Source organism: Hevea brasiliensis, chromosome 1, assembly GCF_030052815.1.
Source record: "Hevea brasiliensis isolate MT/VB/25A 57/8 chromosome 1, ASM3005281v1, whole genome shotgun sequence".
Classification (NCBI taxonomy): Eukaryota; Viridiplantae; Streptophyta; class Magnoliopsida; order Malpighiales; family Euphorbiaceae; genus Hevea; species Hevea brasiliensis.
Window position 1 is genome coordinate 125532461 of NC_079493.1, and position 15606 is coordinate 125548066.

General features: G+C 41.3%; 1 protein-coding gene across 1 annotated transcript; it reads left to right on the forward strand.

Annotated features, from left to right (window-relative positions):
- The first annotated feature begins 12628 nt into the window (after positions 1 to 12628).
- Positions 12629 to 14280, forward strand: LOC110667184 (protein ELC-like). Its single transcript, XM_021827965.2, has one exon. It carries the CDS (start codon positions 12795 to 12797, stop codon positions 14055 to 14057), a length of 1263 nt encoding a protein of 420 aa, XP_021683657.2. The 5' UTR covers positions 12629 to 12794; the 3' UTR covers positions 14058 to 14280.
- The last annotated feature ends 1326 nt before the right edge of the window (positions 14281 to 15606 follow it).

A 15606-nucleotide genomic window follows, 5' to 3' on the forward strand; every position in this document is an offset into this window, starting at 1 on the left:
GAGTATTTTAGCGGGTCGTGATGTTTTGCTTCGGGGGATTCGATGGCAGGTTGGGAAAGGGCAGAGTATTCCAGTGTGAAGTGATAGATGGGTTCCTTAACCGCAGCAGTTTAAGGTAATTACGCCACCTAAGGTGTTGCCATGCACTCGTTTCGTCCCTCATTGATAATGATACCCGAATGTGGAAATGGGAATTAATTGCACAAGTTTTTTTCGTTTGTTGATATTGAGCGTATTCGAGCTGTCCCGCTGGGCTCTATTTCGAAGGATAATACGTTGGCCTGGCACTGAGCCTTCCACCAAAGGTTATTAATGTCACGACCCAACCTATGGACCAAGACTAGACCTCGCCACCTAAAGCCCCGAGGCCCGTAGTTAGCCTTAACTGTTCATTTACCCAATTCTGAGGCCCATTGGGCCCAAATTCAAGAAACCAAACGGACAGAGTCCGGCCATAAAATGGACTTTCCAACGGGGAGTTTTTGACTCACCCGACCTGTAAACACAATAAATACTCAATCGGGGAGCTCAGCTCACCCTCCACATACTCATCAACATAAAATAAATGGGAGCTCAGCTCCCTCATCCAATCCATCAACATACATAACATATTTAAGTTTACAGGTCCAACATGATAAAAATATTACAGACCAAATTCAAATAAATACTGCTAACACATGCGGAAATTCTAGGAGTAATTAAAATTACACAAACATGGATAAACAACCTGCGAAGGATAAAAGCAGGTTAACCCAGAATAAAATATCCTCCTGTGGCCTGTAAAAATTTTTGAACAGGAGTGAGCGTTCGACTCAGAGAGTAAAATATCAATCTTAACTATAATCTCTATAACTATCTGAAACTAATGCAACCTGTAGAGTGAAATGCAACATTAACATCATATTCACATCATAGCATCAAAAAGGTAATTTGGAGCACTCACGCACCCTGTAGCATCAATCATAATATATTGGGAGCTGATCCTGCATACTCTCTTAAATCCAACTGGTGCCGTGAAGAACTCGCCGGACTTTCGCAATAAACCAAATCGAGGGTCCCAATGAAGAACTCAAGCCGTGACTACCCCTCAAGGAACGGGTCCCAATAAGAACTCAAGCCGTGACTACCCCGTCCTATCCATAGTCCACACCACATCACACGCACGCCAACGCACGCACACTGCTCCAAATTACCACAACAACACTCATGGCACATTAACAGTTATGAATGCAACATAAATCGTGCCTAGAGTTTAACTACATAAATATATGCATATAAGTGATGCATGGGCATGCTGAACATATAATAATATCGAAATTATAATTAAAATTAATATTTTACTCACAAACTTGACGACAAATTAATTACTGGTGGCGGAGGAAGAAGGTCATCGGCTCACCTGACAATTATATTACAATTATTTAATACAGTCTGACTCAATACAAACAAAGAAAAAGATCAAGTACGTCCTAAGTCGTGCCGAAAATCCGGCAGAGTCTCCCCTATACCTAGGACCTACCCAACCTGAAAAAGGGCTAAAAACGCACTTCTATATTCACAATCCATATATCAGCTCAATCATATCACACAGCCCCTCCTGGGCCCATCAAATCAATCATCCATCACAATACGCAAAATTTCAATTTAGTCCTTATTATTGATCATTTTTGCAAAAACTGCCCAAACAAGCTCTAAAAATTATAAAACTTTGCCCCGCGGTCCTTAGCAATATTACTAAGCTATTGCAAAAAGAATCGTAATTTTCTAAGCTACCACGAATATTTTATGGATTTTTAATCCTATTTAAGCACTAGAAAATTACGAAAAAGCAAGGTTCGGGTTTACCTTTGCCGATTCCGACACGTCTGACAATGGGGGGCTAGCCAAAACCTCGGTCCAATTCGGAGACTTTTCCGGTAACGGGTCTGTCTGGCCCGAAATTTGCAGACCCGGTCAACTGTCGAATTTCCGCGAATCGAGAATACCTACACGAAGCCCATAACACGGGGGTTAGTACATAAATTTTTCAGAATTTTCTAAGCTCATTTAATGCTCGAAATTACACTGCGAAGTTCCGTGGGACCCACCGAAAAACGTTGTCGGAAAATTTTGAAATTAATATCCCGCAAGCTCTCGCCGAGTGGAGCGTGCTGGTAGCCTCGGTTTTCTCGTGGGATTCACGGTTTTAGAAATCTAGCCCAAAAGTCGAAATGGGCGAAAATCTTCCCGAGCAAAAATCGGACAATCCGCTCGATGGATTTCGGCGTTCTTGGTGTCTATGGAAAGCTCTCGCCGAGTAGATGATTTTAGACACAAGACCCGGTCCAATCGGTGGCCGGATCGGCCGGATTTGGCCGGAGAAATTGGAGCGACGCGCGCGCAGGGGAGAGGAGGAGAGAGAAAAGAAAGAGGAAAGAGAGAGACGCGCGCGGGAGAAGAAAAAGGAAAGGGAGCCGGTTCGATTCGACCGGTCCGATCCGGTCCGGTTCGATTCGGCCGGTTCGATTCGAAATACAAAATTTTGAATTTTTACTGCGCCGGGACCAAAACGAGGTCCAAAATTCAAAAAATTTGAAAATTCAGAAAATACGTAGACTCCAAATATATTTTTAGTTTTGCCACGTGGTCTTTAAATTAATTTTTAAAAATCATCAAAGTTTATATTTTCGGAAAATCGAACCCGATTTTTTTAAAATCCGAAAAATTCCTAAAATTTAAATAAAATTTAATTTTGTTTTGGACTCATAATTAATAAAATTTTGGGGTGTTACATTCTTCCTCTTACAGAAAATTCGTCCTCGAATTTTTACACAAGCGAGAATAAAGTACATGATTATACATTGAACAAATAAGAGTACTTGCTACGCATGTCCCGCTCGACTCAGTGCACTCTTCCACCGATCGACTCCTCCACAAAACCTTAACCATAGGGATCTGCTTAGATCTCACTGCCTCACTTGGTAGTCCACTATGGCTCAGTCGCTCCTCAAATGTCAAATTTTCCTTTAGTTCTATCACATCCAGCGAGACATGAGAAGGATCGGAATGTATTTCCTAAGCATGGAGATGTGAAACACGGGATGAACGTGAGAGAGGTTGGGTGGTAGCTCCAACCGGTAGGCAACTGCTCCAACTCTATCAGTAACCTCAAAAGGTCCGATATACCGAGGTGCCAACTTGCCTTTCTTTCCAAACCTCATGACTCCCTTCATTGGAGAAACCTTCAGGAATACATAGTCGCCCACTGCAAACTCCACATCCTCCGTCTAGGGTCTGCATAACTCTTCTGCTTCATCGAAAGTCCGCCTCGTGCTCTCGATTAAAGGAACTACTTCTGAAGTGTACTGCACTAGGTCTACATCATGCACCCTTGCTTCCCCCATTTCTGTCCAACACAGAGGAGACCTACACTTTCTTCCATATAGTGCCTCATAGGGTGCCATCCCTATCTTTGGAGTGATAATCGTTGTTGTAGGCAAACTCCACTAAAGCTAGTGCTCATCCCATTGACCTCCAAAATCCAAGACACTCATGCGAAGCATGTCTTCCGATGTTTGGATTGTCCTTCGATTTGTCCGCCTGCTTGAGGGTGGAAAGTCATCAAGTTCAATTGTGTGCCAAGTGCCTCCTGCAACTTTCTCCAAAATCGAGAAGTGAATCGGGGCCCTCTGTCCGGATATTATGGAAGGAACTCCATGCAATCGACTATTTCTCGAATGTAGAGCCGCATATCGTGCGCTGAGTAGGTAATCTTTACAGGTAAGAAGTGAGCTGATTTGGTCAACCGGTCCACAAATACCAAAATAGAAACATATCCTCGCTTGGTACGAGGCAACCAATTCACAAAATCCATAGTGATCATTTCCCACTTCCATTCTGGGATAGGGAGCTCTTGCAGCTTCCCTGACGGTCTCTGGTGTTCAAACTTCACCTTCTGACAAGTCAAGCACTTGGACACAAAGTCTGCTATGTCTCTCTTCATGCCATTCCACCAGTAGCTATCTTTCACATCATGGTACATTTTGGTGGAACCTGGGTGGATACTGTACAGTGTGTAGTGTGCCTCTCGCATGATGTCATTCCTGAGGTTGTCCACATCGGGCACACATATCCTAGAACCTTGCACTAGGGCGCCATCATTGGCAAACCCAAACTCACCACCTTCACCTTGCTGTACTCTTTCTATGATCTTCATCAATTGTTGGTCTCTGTGCTGGGAAACTCTAACTCTGTCCCTCAAGTCTGGCCTCACTGAAAAGTGAGCCAACAATACCCCCTCATCTGACAGATCTAAGATTAAGCCTTGATCCATCAACTCATGTACCTCCCGAATCAACGGTCTCTTCTCTACCGAAATGTGCGCCAAACTGCCAGAAGATTTTCTGCTCAAGGCATCTGCCACAACATTGGCCTTCCCAGGGTGGTACTGGATGGTGCAATCATAGTCTTTCAGAAGCTCCATCCATCTCCTCTGTCTCAAGTTTAAATCCCTCTGTTGGAAGATGTACTTTAAACTTTTGTGGTCGGTGTATATCTCGCACACTTCCCCATACAGGTAGTGTCTCCAGATTTTTAGTGCAAAGACTACAGCCGCCATTTCCAAATCATGGGTGGGGTAGTTCTGCTCATGCCTCTTCAGCTGCCTTGAAGCATAAGCCACTACCTTTCCATTCTGCATCAAAACACACCCTAGGCCAACTCTGGAGGCGTCACAATACACGGTGTATCCTTCACCACTCACAGGTAGTGTCAACACAGGGGCAGTGGTTAGACACTCCTTAAGCTTCTGGAAACTCACCTCACAGTCATCTGTCCAAATGAATGGAACATTCTTCCTGGTCAACTTAGTTAGGGGAGCCGCTATCCTGGAGAAATCTTGCACAAAACGCCTATAGTAGCCAGCTAAACCCAGAAAACTTCGCACCTCAGTGACTGTGGTAGGCCTAAGCCAATCAGTTACAGCTTCAATTTTCTTGGGATCTACTTGAATACCGTCACTTGAAACCACGTGTCCCAAGAATGAGATGCTTTCTAGCCAAAATTCACATTTTGAAAATTTGGCATATAGCTGGTGCTCCCTCAACGTCTGCAACACCATCCTCAAGTGCCACACGTGTTCTTCCTCGGTCTGAGAGTATACCAGAATGTCATCTATGAATACGATGACAAAACGGTCCAAAAATGGCTTGAACACCCTGTTCATCAAGTCCATGAAGGCTGCTGGTGCATTAGTGAGTCCAAAAGACATCACCAAGAACTCATAATGACCATATCTTGTCCTGAAAGCCGTTTTGGACACGTCCTCATCCCTGATTCTCAACTGATGGTAGCCTGATCGCAGGTCTATCTTGGAAAAGAATCTAGCTCCTTGGAGCTGATCAAACAAATCATCGATCCGAGGAAGTGGATACTTGTTCTTCACTGTCACCTTGTTCAGCTGTCTGTAGTCGATACACAACCTCAATGACCCATCCTTCTTTCTCACAAATAAAACAGGAGCACCCCAGGGTGAAGTGCTCGGACGTATGAAACCCTTGTCCAAAAGCTCCTGTAGTTGCTCCTTCAGCTCTTTCAATTCCGCTGGTGCCATCCTGTAAGGTGGCATGGATATGGGGTTTGTACCCGGAATAACATCAATGCAGAACTCTATTCCCCTTTCTGGTGGCAACCCTGGAAGCTCTTCAGGGAAGACATCCATGAATTCTCTGACAACAGGAACATTTCCCATGCTGACACCTTCTACAGATGTATCTCTCACCAATGCCAAGTACCCTTGGCATCCACGCCTCAACATTTTTCTGGCACTAATTGCTGACACCAAATTATATGGAGCCACGCTCCTGTCACCATCAAAGCTAAACTCTTCCACACCAGGTATGTGGAAGTACACCTTTGTTCTCGCAGTCTAAGGTGGCAGAATGAGTTGCCAACCACCCATCCCGTGATTACATCGAAATCCATTACTGGTAGAGGAACCAAGTCTGCTGGGAGGATCTTTCCATCCACTACCACTGGGCTACCCGGAAATACCATGTCTACATCTATGTTGTCACTAAGTGGGGTAGCTACTGACAAAGGGCACTCTAAAGTTGTAGGGTTTCTACCCAACCTCATGGCAAACACAGGGGAGACAAATGAGTGCGTAGCACCCGGATCTATCAAAACACGAGCCTCATAAGAATGCAGACTAAGAATACCGCCACAACCGCATTTGAAGCTTGAGCATCCCGGTGGGTCGTGGTGAAAACTCGAGCTTGACCCTACCGAGTGGCGTAACTCGACATCGACTTCTACCTCTGACCGCCTCCAAATCCACGCCCCTTGTCCTCGCCTGTTGGCTGATCGATCACCGCCATGTTGGAAGCACCGGATACAACTGCCGAGGAACATTCGCAGTAACCTGTGACCCCATCCGTGGCTCATCAAAACGGGCGATCCTAGCAAAGTGACCCGGTTGGCCACACCTGAAGCATACTCCTGAGCCCATCAAACAAGGTCCCGAATGTCCTCTTCCACACTGTGCACAAGGTGCCAAGGAGGATCCTGAGCTGCACCAGGCTGCTTCGAATCGTGACCACCGCTGGATCCGCACTGGTTCAATCCTCGTGGTTTGTGTCTAAAACCACTTTTCTTGTTCCTACTCTTTCCTCTGTAATTACTCGCCACCACTATCCGAGTACCCATGGAAGGGACACTGAGGAACCTCTCGCTCTTTTTCTTTGCTCTTCCATTGTCATCCACAAAGATAATCGATCTCAATCTGTCTAGCTCGATCAACCACCACATCAAAAGACCGATCGGACATCATGGCCGTGTTTGCATATCTCTGTCAAGCCCCTTTAGGAATCTTTTCACCTTCATCTTTTCAAGAGCTCTGCTGCGGGGGCATATCTGCTCAATTCGAAATTCAGAGCATATTCATCTACTGCACTGCCATTCTGCCTTAAGGCCTCAAAGGCCACCGCTTCGATCTCTCAAGCTTTCGCACAAACCGATTGATGAACAGTTCCACAACCGAGCCCATGTCAAACCCTCCATCCGGTAACACGTAGTCATTCATCCATTGTCTAGGCATGGGCCCCATGACGTCTTTGCATACACTCTATCAATCTTCTATCACCAATCAGACTTCGCTCGCCGTCTGCAGAATCCAAAACCGATATGCATCGTCGACACATCATAGGTACCGTGCACCAACTTCTTGAAATTTATAACTGCTTGTAAGATTTCTCTCTTGGTGCGCGATCTTCTTTGTGAAGGGTGGACCATATAATGCGCCATCATGTCGATGGTTCTCTGCAGACCAGCTAGAGTAGCTGCCATGGGGTCCATGGGACCTGTGCCATGAAAGACGTTTCTCGAACCGGGGTGGCTCCTCTACTTGAGCGACTCTAGGCCTCCTACCCCGCCTCCTGGCAGGCGCCTCATCTGCGTGACACCTCGTCGGGCACATCTGCTTACAGTGCAAGGCGCCTCTCCCGCTTCTACGCATTTTCTGAAATGCAGCAGATTAGCCCACAAAAATTCAAAAGCGCACATTACATGCCTCTATAGACTCATATTTATACATAACATATGGAGCAGAAACTAGAAGCAAAGATGACAATGCAAGACGAATGTGGACCCTATATTTCCGCATGTGACTCCTAGTAGACTCTTCCCAACACTTTAGACAACATTCCCTAAGAATCTGGAGCCTAAGTAACGACCCAGCCCAGCCCAGTCAGTATTGTCCGCTTTGGCCCGTGGGCCTCACGGATTTGTCCCTTGGGAGGTTTCGCTCCCAAAAGCGCACGACCGCTTTAGGGCCCCACATATATGGCCCATTCCCTTCTCCCATTTCCGATGTGGGACGGGCGGCACTGCAGCGCATCGCCGCCCCCACACCGTTACAACCCACCAACTTCCGGGGCGTCCTCGCACCCACTGCATCGGAGGAGTCCGGCTCGATACCACATTTGTCACGACCCAACCTATGGGCGGACCAAGACTAGGACACAGGCCACCTAAAGCCCCGAGGCCCGTAGTAAGCCTTAACTGCTCATTTACCCACTCGAGGCCCATTGGGCCCAAATTAAGAAACCAAACGGACAGAGTCCGCCATAAAATGGACTTTCCAACGGGAGTTTTGACTCACCCGACTGTAAACACAATAAATACTCAATCGGGAGCTCACCACCCTCCACATACTCATCAACATAAAATAAATGGGAGCTCACTCCTCATCCAATCCATCAACATACATAACATATTTAAGTTTACAGTCCAACATGATAAAAATATTACGGACCAAATTCAAATAAATACCGCTAACACATGCGGAAATTCTAGGAGTAATTAAAATTACACAAACATGGATAAACAACTGCGAAGGATAAAAGCAGTTAACCTGAATAAAATATCCTCCCGTGGCTGTAAAAATTTTTGAACAGAGTGAGCGTTCGACTCGAGAGTAAAATATCAATCTTAACTATAATCTCTATAACTATCTCAAACTAATGCAACTCAGAGTGAAATGCAACATTAACATCATATTCACATCATAGCATCAAAAGGTAATTTGGAGCACTCACGCACTCGTAGCATCAATCATAATATATTGGGAGCCGATCCTCATGTGACTCTCTTAAATCCAACTCGTGCCGTGAAGAACTCAAGCCGACTTTCGCTAATAAACCAAATCGAGGGTCCCAGAAGAACTCAAGCCGTGACTACCCTCGAAGGAACGGGTCCCAACAAGAACTCAAGCCGTGACTACCCGCCCCTATCCATAGTCCACACCACATCACACGCACGCCAACGCACGCACACCGCTCCAAATTACCACAACAACACTCATGGCACATTAAGCTTATGAATGCAACATAAATCGTGCCTAGAGTTTAACTACATAAATATATGCATATAAGTGATGCATGGGCATGCTGAACATATAATAATATCGAAATTATAATTAAAATTAATATTTTACTCACAAACTTGACGACAAATTACTGTGACGGCTGGGCGGAGGAAGAAGGCTGTCCCGGCTCACCTGACAATTATATTACAATTATTTAATACAGTCTGACTCAATACAAACAAAGAAAAAGATCAAGTACGTCCTAAGTCGTAGAAAATCCGGCAGAGTCTCCTATACCTAGGACCTACCCAACCTGAAAAAGGGCTAAAAACGCACTTCTATATTCACAATCCATATATCAACAGTTCAATCATATCACACAGCCCCTCCTGGGCCCATCAAATCAATCATCCATCACAATACGCAAAATTTCAATTTAGTCCTTATTATTGATCATTTTTGCAAAACGCCAAATAAGCTCTAAAAATTATAAAACTCTGCCCCACGGTCCTTAGCAATATTACTAAGCTATTGCAAAAAGAATCGTAATTTTCTAAGCTACCACGAATATTTTATGGATTTTTAATCCTATTTAAGCACTAGAAAATTACGAAAAAGCAAGGTTCGGTTTACCTTTGCCGATTCCGACTTCGAACGCGCTGGACGTCGACAATGGGGGCTAGCCAAAACCTCGGTCCAATTCGGAGACTTTTCCAGAACGTCCGTTCGCCCAAATTTGCGAACCGGTCAATCGTCGAATTTCCGCGAATCGAGAATACCTACACGAAGCCCATAACACGGGGGTTAGTACATAAATTTTTCAGAATTTTCTAAGCTCATTTAATGCTCGAAATTACACTGCGAAGTTCCGTGAGACCCACCGAAAAACGTTGTCGGAAAATTTTGAAATTAATATCCCGCGAAGCTCTCGTCGAGTGGAGCGTGCTGGTAGCCTCGGTTTTCTCGTGGGATTCACGGTTTTCGAGAAATCTAGCCCAAAAGTCGAAATGGGCGAAAATCTTCCCGAGCAAAAATCGGACAATCCGCTGGATGGATTTCGGCGTTCTTGGTGTCTATGGAAAGCTCTCGCCGAGTAGATGATTTTAGACACAAGACCCGGTCCAATCGGTGGCCGGATCGGCCGGATTTGGCCGGAGAAACTGGAGCGACGCGCGCGCAGGGGAGAGGAGGAGAGAGAAAAGAAAGAGGAAAGAGAGAGACGCGCGCGGGAGAAGAAAAAGGAAAGGGAGCCGGTTCGATTCGACCGGTCCGATCCGGTCCGGTTCGATTCGGCTGGTTCGATTCGAAATACAAAATTTTGAATTTTTACTCTGCCTCGGGACCGAAAACGAGGTCCAAAAATTCCGAAAAAATTCCAGAAAATTCAGAAAAATACGTAGACTCCAAATATATTTTTAGTTTTGCCACGTGGTCTTTAAATTAATTTTTAAAAATCATCAAAGTTTATATTTTCGGAAAATCGAACCCGATTTTTAAAATCCGAAAAATCTCAAAAAAATTCCTAAAATTTAAATAAAATTTAAATATCAAAATTTCTCATAATTAATAAAATTTTGGGGTGTTACAATTAATTATATTTGGCGGGCTTGTTTAGATGTGCTTCCCACTCGGGTGATGTTAAGCAGATGGATTTCCTCTTTCGCACGAACTTATTTATTCTGCACAGGTGAACAAACTTTTCTGCATTTGCTTAGGGACTGTGATTCTTTGAACTCTGTTTGGTCTCTTATGGGACTTCCTCAGGTTGGTCAGGTCAAGACATCTCTTTTGAATTGTGGTTTTATGAAGTGATGCAACTCTTGTCAAGGGATGATCTTTCTTGCTTTGTTGTGACCTATTATAATATTTGGTATGTCCGAAATAAGTGTTTGCACGAGAATGTGAGTTTGGATTGTTCAAGCACTGTTTCCAGTTCCAAGTATATGCAGCAAGAGTATTACGAGTTTTTTTGGCTTTCCAAGAGTTGATAATAATGTTGTTCATGGGATTAGTGTGAAGAAATGGATCCCTCCTGCTGGTTTAATGATTAAACTAAATGTTGATGCTAGAGTTAGGGGGGTAATGGGTTCATCAGTTGTGGTGCTGTCTTCCGTGATGTTCAGGGTGTAGTCCTAGCTTAGACTTCTAAAACTGTTGTGGGAAGTTGGGATGTAAGCGTTGCGGAGGCTCTAGCAATGTTTATGAGTTGAAGTTGGCTGTGTATTTACATTTCTTTCGTCTTGTGGCAGAATTTGATTATAAATTTCTCACTGATAAATTGAAGGCTGGGGTGTTCATTTGTATAATAGTCTTGGGATAGCTTTGGCCATTTATTTCTTCTGTCAGCAACAATTTCAGTATTGTGAGTGGTCTTTTGTGCCGAGATCTGATAATACAATGGCCCATGAAATGACAAAGGTGTATGGTGATGAAGTGGGCGAGCTGGTTTGGGTGGAGAAAGTTCACGTCTCTGCTAAAATTATGTTGATTCTGATGCTTTGTTTTTGTATTGTGTAATGCTTTTGGCATTTATTTAAAAAAACATTTAATGATAGATTTAATGATTTATAGTTATTGAATTAATAATTATAATAATATTTTGATGTACTTATTAAAATTTATTCCATACATTTTATTTATATGAAAAATTATAATTTTAATGCATTTATATAAAAAATTAGAGCTAGTAATTTTTGACACAATTAGATTTCATGACACGACTCGACACGTAATTAAATAGGTTTGGATTTAACATAAACAGATTCGAGTAATAAATGAGTCAGCCCGTTTATAACACATTAAAAATAAGAGTTTAATCGAGTTGACCTACTTAATTTGATTTCGATATGACATATAATAATCTATTTATTTAATCAAATTAATAGATTAATCTATTTTATTTTGATCCATTTAAATTTATTATAATTTTTTTATTTATAATTAAAAATATAATTTTATTCTTAATATCTTATAATTTATATTTTTTTATTATTTTTATGAAACATTTATTATTTAAAAAAAATTAAATTCTCGATTAATATCATCTATATTAAACAATTTACTCAGTGCGCAAAAGGAAAAAATTTAGAGTCAAACATTATAATAGATTTCATTATAACTACTCATTTTATATTATAACTACTCATTTTATATATAAATAAATTATATGAGGCTGAAAAAATAAACTTCTTTTGAAGATTGTTAATATTTAAAAATAAAATTTTATTTATTTTATGAATAAAAATAAAGGATTAAATTTAATAAAATTTTTATATTGGTTAAAAAATAATTTTTACAAATATACTAATAAAATAAATTAATGGTATTATTAATTAATTATTTATTTTAATATAATTTTAATTTAATTTATATATGAAGAATATCATAAATAAAGTTAAAGTATAATGTATTTAATTATTAATTATACCGAATATTAGATAAACACAAGTTCAAATCATATCCTCTTCCTTTGCAATTATCTCAAATTTTTTTAATAAATAAGTAATATGAGCCGTTTAAATGACTTATTTATTAAAGAGATTATACAACATAAATAATATAATATAATTTATTTAATAAATAATTTATATTTAAATTAAAAATTTATGATATAATTAATAATTATATTGTGTTGAAATCAAATACAATCGTGGACGCACATTGCCAACTCTATACAAAATTATACTAAATAAATATAAATTATATTTAATAGATTACAAATTATAATTTTTCATGTGGATGGAGCGCACGAGTACATATTTGCACTCAATAAAAAAAAAACAGTTTCAATTAAATTATAGCGTACGACTGTACGCGCAAACCCATTACTTCTCCTCGTAAGCTTCCTCTGGTTTCCTCCAACTCGCAGTTGGGTCTCAGTTTCTCCCTCGTTTCTCTCTGCAGAAATCCAACCCAATCCAACCCAATCCAACCCCATCACCGATCGACCCAAATGGTTCAACCAGCCGCAACGCCGCCGAACCACCAAGCCACTCAACAATTCCTCTCCTCAGTCCTCTCTCAACGCGGTCCCTCCTCCCTCCCTTACACCGAAGACACCAAATGGCTAATCCGTCAGCACCTACTCTCCCTCATCGCCAACTACCCTTCTCTCGAACCCAAAACCGCTACTTTCACACACAACGATGGCCGCTCGGTCAACCTCCTTCAAGCCGATGGCACCATCCCCATGCCGTTTCAGGGTGTCACTTACAACATTCCGATCATCATCTGGCTCATGGACTCTTATCCTCGCCACCCTCCTTGCGCCTACGTGAATCCCACGCGCGATATGATCATCAAGCGCCCTCATCCTCATGTTAACCCTTCTGGGTTAGTCTCTGTTCCTTATTTGCAGAATTGGATCTACCCTAGCTCTAATCTCGTCGATCTAGTTCGCGAATTGAGTGCGGTTTTTGGTCGTGATCCTCCTCTCTATTCCCAACGCCGCCCAAACCCTAATCCTAGTCCTAGCCCTAGCCCCACCCCCAATTTTGCTGCGAATCCGTCCAGTATATCGCATTCTTCGAGTTTCGGGTCATTGGGTCCCTCTGGAGGACATACTGGATATCCTCGTCCGATGAATAGGCCGTACCCCCCATCGCCGTACGGTGGTAGCAGTAGTAGCGGTGTTATGCCAGGGCGGCAGCAAACGGAGGATGCTGCGGAGGTTTATAAGAGGAATGCAATCAATAAGATTGTGGAGACCGTTCATGGGGACATCATGCAATTGAGGAAGGCTAGGGAGGTGGAGATGGAAGGTTTGTTCAGTGCGCAGGCTGTGTTGAAGAGGAGGGAAGAGGAGATAAATAAGGGACTTATGGAGATGCAAGATGAGAAGGAGGGTTTGGAGGCGCAATTACAAGTTGTATTGATGAATACAGATGTTTTAGAGGCGTGGGTGAGAGAGAACAATGAGAAAACTAAAGTGAATGCAGGGGATTTGGATGTGGATAATGTATTTGAGTGCATTGATCCCCTATCAAAGCAGATGTTAGAGTGTACAGCAGCAGATTTAGCAATCGAGGACGTAGTTTATTCCTTAGATAAGGCAGTGCAGGAAGGGGCAGTGCCCTTTGATCAATACTTAAGGAATGTAAGGTTGTTGTCAAGGGAGCAGTTTTTCCATCGGGCTACTGCCACGAAAGTTAGGGCCGTGCAGATGCAGGCTCAGGTTGCTAGTATGGCTGCTAGAGCTCCACATTATGCTTCCTAATCATTAAAGGCGTTTGTGCTACATTTTGTAGCAATTGGAGGGATATTGTAAGAGATAGTTTAAACGTTAAATTCTCGTCAAGAACTATTCTAATACTTTTTCTTATCTTTATTTTTTTTTTCCTTGCTGTTAAATTGCTGCTTATTGATTTGTATGGATGGGAAAATAATACAATTTTCTGTGAATTATATTGCTATCATTCAGTAAATTATTTGTTGAAACTTACTGTTGCTTCATTCCAATTTCTTCATGAATTTTGAAATTGTGGTCATACAGGGTTGAGTGTTGAGTTTAATGGATTTGGTTTTGGTTTTGGTTTTGGTTTTGGTTGGAGTAATGTTTAAAAAACAATGTATGCTGTATCCCTAGTTATGCCTATTGCATTCTTAACTAGTGATTAACTTAATGTAGTTTGGCTTCTATTTTGTTCTGTTAGAACAGTACTTGGTATTATTTAAAGGTATTGCAATTTGAGGACATTGATTTTTGTGTTTAAACTATCAAGGAGTGGTACCAAATAAGGGCATCTTGATTATTGGCTTATTTACGATCTGGGTTTTATGTGTTTGATGCTAGTATGGGAGAAAACATAATTTGATCTTGTCATCTGGATATTTGCATGTAAGAGGTCTGTGGATATGTATTGTAATCTTGATAAACATAATTTGATCTTCTTGTATGTATTGGTAGGAGGAAAGAACATAGTCGAAGGCAGAGATTGAGTCTTTTTGTTGTATCAATGTTCATGATAATTGCTATCAGATTTTGCTTTGGTGATGCTGGGCCTGTCCAGGCTGATTAAGAGCATCCTCAAAGGTCTGCAGATGTTCGGATTTCAGTGCACGTATAATGATAATCAAAGGGTTTTAAGTCAAATCATCTGGCTTCAGGACCTGCATTAGTAATGTAGAAGTCTTGAGGGATCTGTTTTCTTAATAAACACGAATTCATATGAATTTGATGGTTGAATATGGATCAATATTTGAGTGCGTAGAACTTATCCCATATTTGGTCTCTATCTGTATCATCAATCCATGATTTATGGATTTGGCTAAAATTTGCAAAGAAAATTCTGAAATATCAACCCAAATTTGACGTCTCAAATACGGATATGATATAAAAAAAATTCAGAAGCTTAAATTATTGGTTGAGAGGTCAAATAATATATTTATTTTTATATTTGTATATTCACTTTTCAATGCAATATTTTTTTTAATCTCTAGTAGTATTAAAACTGAAATATAACCAAGTTTAAATTGGTAATAAACAATTAAGAATCATGGTGATTATGGTTTGGTCTGGCTTTTCTTTTTTATCACTCTATTGATGGTAAAACTAAAAACATAATTGAAGGTTTATAGAAATAAAATTTGGCCCATTGGATCGAACAAATTATGATGCAGTAAGAGTTTATTCGGAAAGGAGAAAACAAAAGTGGAAAAGATAAGGTTGGTAAGACATTATTATTTAAAAATTAAAAGAGAACACGATTAAGAAAACTATGAGTCAAGGAACTATATATATAAGAAAGCAAAAAATGAATTGAAAA